At 39.0% G+C, this 8396-nt stretch overlaps 1 protein-coding gene across 1 annotated transcript; it reads left to right on the plus strand.

Moving 5' to 3' along the window:
• The first annotated feature begins 4536 nt into the window (after positions 1 to 4536).
• On the plus strand, positions 4537 to 7747 carry LOC103122890 (olfactory receptor 52H1-like). Its single transcript, XM_060176937.1, has one exon. It carries the CDS (start codon positions 4940 to 4942, stop codon positions 5990 to 5992), a length of 1053 nt encoding a protein of 350 aa, XP_060032920.1. The 5' UTR covers positions 4537 to 4939; the 3' UTR covers positions 5993 to 7747.
• The last annotated feature ends 649 nt before the right edge of the window (positions 7748 to 8396 follow it).

Below are 8396 nucleotides of genomic sequence, written 5' to 3' on the forward strand. Positions count from 1 at the left end.
TAAGATCAAGATACTGTTAATTTTTAAAAAATATTTATTTTATTTATTCCCTTTCATTGCCCTTATTGTTTTATTGTTGTCGTTGTTGTTGGATAGGACAGAGAGAAATGGAGAGAGTAAGGGGAAGACAGAGAGGGGGAGAGAAAGATAGACACCTGCAGACCTGCTTCATCACTTGTGAAGTGACACCCCTGCAGGTGGGGAGCCGGGGCTCAAACTGGGATCCTTACGCTAGTCCTTGTTTTTTGTGCCACGTGTGCTTAACTTACTGTGCTACAGCCCTACTCCCACTGTTAATTAAAATTTTTTCATTATCTTTATTTATTAGATAGGGACAGCCAGATATTGAGAGGAGGAGGGGGTGATATAGAGAAGGAGAGAGACAGAGAGACATCTGCAGCTCTGCTTCAACACTTGTGAAGCTTTCCTCCTGCAGGTAGGGTCTGGAGGCTTGAACTTGGGTCCTTGTGCACTGTAATATGTGAGCTTAACCAGGCGCAACAACACCTGGACCCCTGTTTATTAGTTTTAAAAACTGTGAAAATATTGTATTACTTGCTTGGACATGATAATGTGTATTGTCAGAGTGTACCTGGAAACATGAGCTAACTGGATACTGTCAAGGAAAGTTCTTGGCATCATGTAGGAGCTAGAGAAAGATAAAGGACTCACCTGAAGAAACAAAGTCAAAAGTATGTGAAAAATAATTCAGACAAGAGTAATTCCAGAAGCTGAAAATAGCTGAGTTGTGATAATCATTTGGCTATAGCTATTTGACTTTTGAAATTGAAGATAGTTGTATAGACCATCTCAACTTTGGTATTCTCATTGGGGGTCTGGTATTATTTAATATGATATTTAAGATTGAGGAAAAAAATCATTATATATCTTTAAAGTTGCACCGAGGTATTACTGGTCCCAAATGGTGTCAAGAATCTGCGGGTTCTTGGTAGAAAATTACAAATTTTATGTAAAAAAAGAATAGATTTAGAGATATGGATAATATTCACACAACCAGGATTTTCTTCAAGTTAATATCAATTTGCTTACTACAGTAGATAGCAAGCAAATGGATATATTTGTATATGATCTTTTATTAATAATTTATAAGTTTGTAAACTCACAGGGGTATAAAACATAAAGTTCCTTCAGAGTTCTGTATCCCATCCCCTCCATTAAAGTTTCCCTATTCTTCATCCCTCTGGGAGTAGAACCAAAAATCTTTATGAGGTGCAGAATGTGGACAGTCTGGCTTTTGGAATAGCTTCTTCAGTGGACATTGGTAGGTGGATCCATACCCCTAACTTATTTCTATCTTTCCCCAGTGGGGCTCTGTAAGACTTTGGGACACATTGGTGAGGTCATCTGCCCAGGGAAGTCAGGATGGAATCATGGTAGCATCTGCAACTTGGTGACTGAAAGGTGGTAAGATATAAAGCAGGACAAACTGTTGAATAAACAGAAATCCAAAGGTAGGAATAGAGCAGATGAAATTAGGAAGTCTTGATGTGAGAAGAATCTAGGAAGTCTATTTTAAGTATACCCAAAGGGGCTCGTGACTTTAGTAACTTTTGTCTGAGCCTAATAGCTAACATGCAGGTGGATTAAAAATATTGTCTGGAAAGATGGTGTCAGAGTTTAGGATAGTGCCAGAAAGCTGTATTAGGGCAGAGAGTAGCTCCCAAACATGAGAAAAGTAAATTAATACCATTAACTGTTTACCCCATTGATCTGACCTATAGCCCAGAATCTTGTATGACTTCTGAGTTCCTGTCAGTCTGAGCTTGCAGCCCATGCTCACAGCTAGGAACATTCTAGGCTGCATTTATTTCAGGACAAGGCAGAGTAGGCTGACCCATCCTCCCTTCAGAAAGTGGGACAGTCCCTACCAGTGAGGGCAAGATTTGACCTGGGTTTTTAGTGGGGCCTTAGCCTCAATTTTTTCTGCATGTACTTGTTTGATGATTCTAACAAATGTTCTCATAGTTTTACTTCTAGCTTCATCTGATCATGGTCTGAGAAGATGAATTTTATGATTTTAATATTCACATGTTTGATTAGGTATCATTGTGACCTAGCATGTTGTCAATCCTTGTGAATGTTCCGTGTATACTTCAGAAGAACTGTGTTAATTTATTTTGAGATGGAAAGTTCTGAAATATCTCTTAAGCTAATGTCATTTAAGACCACTATTTCCCTATTTTTTTGTGTGTTGATGATCTGTTTCTTGCTGAGAGTGGTGTGTTAAGATTTCCTACTATTATTGTGTTGCTGCCAATGTCTCCCTTAAGTTCTGTAAGTATTTGTTTTATATATTTCAGTGCACCTGAATTTGAAATATATAGATTATATCTTTGTTGGATTAATCCTTTGACTGTTATATAGTGTCCCTCTTTGCCTCTGCTTACTTTCTTTACCTGAAAGTCTATTTTATCTGTGAACAGAAGACTGTCTCTACCTTTTTTCTGAATTATTAGTTTGGAACATCTTTCTCTAGCCTCTACATTAAGCTTTTTTTTTTTTTCCCTCCCCTTTGGATGTGTTTCCTGAAGACATATAATGGGTATATCCTGTTCTTTAATCTGTTTAGCTTCTCTGAGTCTTTTGACAGGTGAAATTAGGCCATTCATATTTAGGCTGATTATTGATACATGAGGTTTATTTACATCCATTTTGATTTTTGTTTTGAGGGTGTTATAAATTATTGATTCCTTGTCCAGTCATTTTATGTGGATGGGTTTCTATGAATAGTTCCTCATTAATTTCTCTTGTACTTTCTGTAAATCTCTTTTCCTTGTTTTTTATAGTGGTTACCATAAGTGTAATAACTATCATTATATCTTTAAAAGTCTCTTTTCAAAAAATATTTTTTAAAAATATTTATTTCCTTTTTGTTGCCCTTGTTGTTTTTATTGTTGTAGTTATTATTGTTGTTATTGATGTTGTCATTGTTGGATAGGACAGAGAGAAATGGAGAGAGGAGGGGAAGGCAGAGAGGAGAAGAGAAAGATAGACACCTGCAGACCTGCTTCACCACTTGTGAAATGACCCACCTGCAGGTAGGGACCGGGGGCTCAAACCAGCCCAGGTCCTTGAGCACTATAATATGTGCACTCAATCAGGTGCACTACCACCCAGCTCCCTCTTAGTTCAAGTCTACTGCTTTCCACCTTGCTTAAAATGTATATTCCTTTGCTTTCTCCTTTTATTATGGGACTCCTAGTATTTCTTATAAAGTGGTAGCAAATTCCTTTAGGTTTTGAATATTTGAGAAGACCTTTATTTCTCCCTCATATCTGAAGGATAATTTTTTAGCATACAAGATTCATAGCTGGAATTCTCTCTCTTTTAGTACTTTGAATATGTCACTCCACTCTCTCCTTGCCTCTAGGGTTTATGAAGAGAAGTCTGCTGAAAGCCGGATAACTCTACCTTTACACATGGCTTCTTTCCTTTCCCTAGCAGCCTCAAAATTTTTTTCCTTGTCATTGAGTTTTCACAGATTTACAGTTATATGCCTTGTTGTTGTTTTTCATTCATGTACCTGGGTATATGCTCTGCCTCTGTTCTGAGGACTGTCTAAGTGAGGAAATTTCTCAATTAAAATTTCCCTGAATATAGTCCTTTCACTCTGTCCTCTTCCTCAGGAATTCCTATCATTCTTACATTCGACCTTTTAATAGAGTCCACAATTTTACAGAGAGTCATTTCATTCTTTCTAAGAGTTTCCTCTCCTTCATCTTTAAACTGAAAGATTAGGCTAATTGTATCTTCTAGATAGGAAATTATTTCTTCTGCAAGAGTGAGTCTAATTCCTAAGCCTTTTACCTGAACTTATATTGCACTCAAAGTGTCTTCCATTCCCTGCAATCCAGTTTGAAGTTTTTTTTTTTTTCATGCTTCCTAACTGTTTAGTGAACTCTGACTGAAGTTCTTTCATGTTTCCTAATTTTTGGAGAACTCTATTCAAAGCTCTTCTTTCGTTTTCCTAACTCCTTAGTGAAATATTCTTTCAACTCTTGAATATGCTTCTCCATACTATGTTTAGATTCTTGGAGAGTCTTCATAATGAACTTTCTGTAGTCTTTTTCTTATAATCTCTCTTTGTCTATAATTTCTTGGAGTACTTCTGTTTCAGTCCCATCTTTTTTTCCATATCTGGAAGTTTAATTTTGCAGTTTATCTGTTTATACATTTATTGTGCTGTTTATTGCTAGCCAGTGTGTGGTGCCACTATTGTGATCACCAGGCTTCCCTTTATTTGCTGGGTGTTGGGGTGTGAGGGCTAGGGTTGTCTCTTGTTATTTCCTTGAGCTATGTGGTATATAGGATTTCTCTGTATGATTTCAGTCTGAAACCAAACCACAGCTGCTGTGTTCAAAAAAAGCAAAACTCAATTTACCAGTTAGCTGTCAGCTGCTGCAAATTTCCTTTATGTATGCCTGCCTTAGTTTGGCAACAGAACAGAATGCTTTTCATCAGAAATGTTCTGTGTCCTTGTTCAGCAGCTAGCACCCCTGAGGTCATGGATGTATAGCTCATAGGTTCCCCTTTCTCACAGCCAGGACTCCTTGGCTGCGCTTAGAGGGAAAATGGTGCTGTATTCTGTAGCTCTTGACCTCTGTGTGCGTTTTTTCAATCTGCACCCCTGCTCACCTCAGCCACACATAAGAGTACCCATGTGAGGCAGCAGTGCTTCTGCAAATGTCTCAGGTATAGTTGGTGAGGTCTGTTAGGATCAATAGTTGTAGATATTTGTTGTATTGGGGGAGATTCTGTTCTGTTCACCCTTACTCCAGGGCCATGCCTCCTGGAACCAGATATCACTTTTATTATAATATAAAAAGATAAGGAAAATCTCACACATTTATTGTAAAACAACAACAACAACACAGGAGGGTAATGTATCATCTTTCAAATTGAACAATAGGGAAGGATAATGAGTTTGAATCCAAGACACATGTCAATAAGCCATTGTAACAGTGTACCATGCAATTTTCATTTTCAGTCTATGGACATACTCAAGACCACAATGACCACATTCAACCTGAGCAGCTACAATCCAGGCTCCTTCCTCCTGATGGGAATCCCAGGGTTACAGCAGTTCCACATCTGGATCAGCATCCCTTTATTTGTTACCTACCTTCTGGCTCTTGTAGGCAACTGCCTTCTTATCTACATTATTTTTGTGGAACGCAGCCTCCATGAGCCCATGTTCCTTTTTCTCTCCATGCTGGCTGCTACAGATCTCATCCTGTCTAACACATGTGTTCCTAAAGCTATCAGTATCTTATGGCTAGGTCCTCAAGAAATCAGCTTTCCTGGATGCCTTACTCAGATGTTTTTTCTCCACAGTAACTTTGCCATGGATTCTGGCACCTTGTTGGCCATGGCATTTGATCGCTATGTTGCTATCTGCTTTCCTCTAAGATATACATCTATTCTAACTCGGAAGGTGGTTACTAAGATGGCACTCGTTATTGTCAGCAGGAGCTATGCAATCATCTTCCCATGTATATTTCTTCTAAAGAGATTGCCTTTCTGTCGATCCCTCATCATTCCCCACACATACTGTGAGCACATAGGTGTTGCCCGACTCTCCTGTGCTGATATCTCCATCAACATCTGGTATGGATTGAGTCTGCCTTTAGTGACTGTTGTATTAGACCTGATCCTCATAGGTGTCTCTTACACTCTTGTTCTTCATTCTGTCTTTAAGCTTCCATCCTGGGATGCCCGCCAGAAAGCCCTGAACACATGTGGTTCCCATGTTTGTGTCATCCTTATATTTTATATACCATGCTTCTTCTCTGTTCTCTCCCACCGTTTTGGACACAATATTCCTCTCTCCTTCCATATACTTGTTGCCAATCTCTATGTAGCCATCCCTCCTGCTATCAATCCAATCATCTATGGAGTGAAGACCAAACAGATTCGAGAAAAAGTTATCCTACTTGTCTCCTTTAAAAGGGACTCAAACACAGAAGACTAAGTGTTTGAGTCTAATACTACTATTTGGTAATAGTAACAAGAAACTGTATTTATTATTTTTTTATTTTAAATTACTTATTTGAGAGAGCTTGAGAGAGAGAGAGAAATACGAGAGCACTATTCAGCACTGACTGATGGTATTGCTGGGGATTAAACCTGGGACTTCAGAGCCTCAGGCATGAGACATCTTTTTAATTATTTTTATTGGTAGGTTAATGGTTTTCATGCAGTTGTTAACACATGAATATAATCTCTCATCTCCCTGTGAATGTTCTGTGCATAACACTTTCATCTACAATGGAAGTCCTTTTTCTATCATCACAGCATGAAAGTCCTTTGCATAATCACTATGCTATCTCTCCAGATCCTCTTTACTGTTTTTAAAACTAGGATATCTGCAATGGCAATTAAAGAATATAAAAATACTAAATATTTTCTATAAGTTGGGGAAGACAGCCAAGCAGTAGCGCATAGCTTGTATATGAAGGGCTCCTGATTCAATCTCTGGCACCACCACTGTCTATGAGTGCAGTGCTCTGATCAAAATAAAATGCATTATGAATGATAGTAACCAGTGAGACTACACAATAAGAAAGTTGTCAAGAGAGAGTTACCAAAAATATTGATAAAGATAGTCTGCCTGAAGAGTCAGGCCAGAAAGAAATTTCTTCTCACTTTGAGATAGGCATACAAAAATGTATAGAAAAGGACATTGCTAATATGTAAGGTACACAGAAAACTATAATATCAATGTTAAAAAAAATAATGAGTATGGGTTTAACATTTTGGGGATATCTACAGACAACTTCTTAGAGTCAACTGTAAAACTGGTAACAAATAGTTACTCTATATTTATAATCACCCAGGAGATTTAATCACGTTGAAATGAAGTTCTCCCATGTTGGTGGGTATTAGAATCACCTGGAAACACTGGACACATAGGAAACATTCAAAGTCTTGGTTTCTACCGCACTTTAGTGGAATTCCTCATCAGCCCTCTAGGTGATCTGAGACAAGATACCTCTGAGGGTTGTGGGGGGAGATGACTCACGTGGGGGAGCACACACTTGATGATACACCAGGATCTATCTAGGTGGGAGTTCCTGACTGCCTCATGGGAGCATTATACCAAGGGGCACTTCACGAGGAGTAAAGTAGCGCTGTGTTATCGCCTTCCTTCTCTCTATTGTTTTCTCTTCCTCTCTTTCACCTTCTCTGCCTTTCATTCTATTTGAAAAAGAAAAAAAGTATAGTCTATAAGTAGTTGTGAATTTGTGCAGGCATGAAACCCCTGGCAGCAAAGAGAGAAACAAAAAGACATCTTGGATCTTTCAGATCAGAAAAAAATACTGTTTCTCAGAAAGAAAATGATCATAGTTCTTATAGTAATGTCCTGGACCAAGAAATAATGTTTAACCAGGTGTGCCATTGTCTGGCCCCGACAGGTAATATCTCTGTGTAGGACAATGATAATCCTTTTCCCTGCCATAAAATATTTCCAGCCTTTAGGAGTATGGATCAACCTGTCAATCCCCATACCCAGCAGAGGAACAATTACAGAAGTCTGACCTCCCACCTTCTGCATCCCATAAGGATCTTTGGTTCATATTCCCAGAAGGATAAAGAATAGGAAAGCTATCAAAGGAAGGGATGGGATATGGAACCCTGGTGGTGGGAATTGTGTGGAATTGATAGCCCTCTTAGCCACAGTCTTGTTGATCATTACTAAATGACTAATAAAAAATTTTAAAACATATTCCCAGCATTTAAAAAAGACTACTCTGTGATGGCGATTCCTTCCCACCCTCACCCAGGAGCTTATGAAAAGATTTACTTGTACTTTCAGCAGCTGTGATCACTGATTTCCAGCCATACCACCACTTCTCTGGGTTAAAATACCCATCAGAGGACCAGCAAAATAGCTCATGTGTGTAAGGATTATCATTGTCCTATGTAAAGAGTAGCGCTGAAAACTGGACCACAAACACAGCAGAGCTTCACTTTTAGAAATAACATTTCAATCAATATGAAGAAACATCTATCTTTTTTTTCCCTTCAGGGTTATTGCTGGGGCTCGGTGTCTGCACTATGAATCCACTGCTCCTGGAGGCTATTTTTTCCTCTTGTTGCCCTTGTTGTTTATCATTGTTGTTGTTATTATTGTTGTTGTCATTGTCGGATAGGACAGAGAGAAATGGAGAGAGGAGGGGAAGACAAAGAGGGGGAGAGAAAGATAGACACCTGCAGACCTGCTTCACCTCTTGTGAAGCGAACCCCCTGCAGGAGGGGAGACGAGGGCTGGAACAGAGATCCATACGCACTCCTTGCACTTTGCGCCATGTGTGCTTAACCCACTACACTACCGCCAGGCCCCTGAAACATGTATCTTTTCAGTCTGGTGTTTG

This window comes from Erinaceus europaeus, chromosome 17 (assembly GCF_950295315.1).
Source record: "Erinaceus europaeus chromosome 17, mEriEur2.1, whole genome shotgun sequence".
In the NCBI taxonomy this organism is placed as follows: Eukaryota; Metazoa; Chordata; class Mammalia; order Eulipotyphla; family Erinaceidae; genus Erinaceus; species Erinaceus europaeus.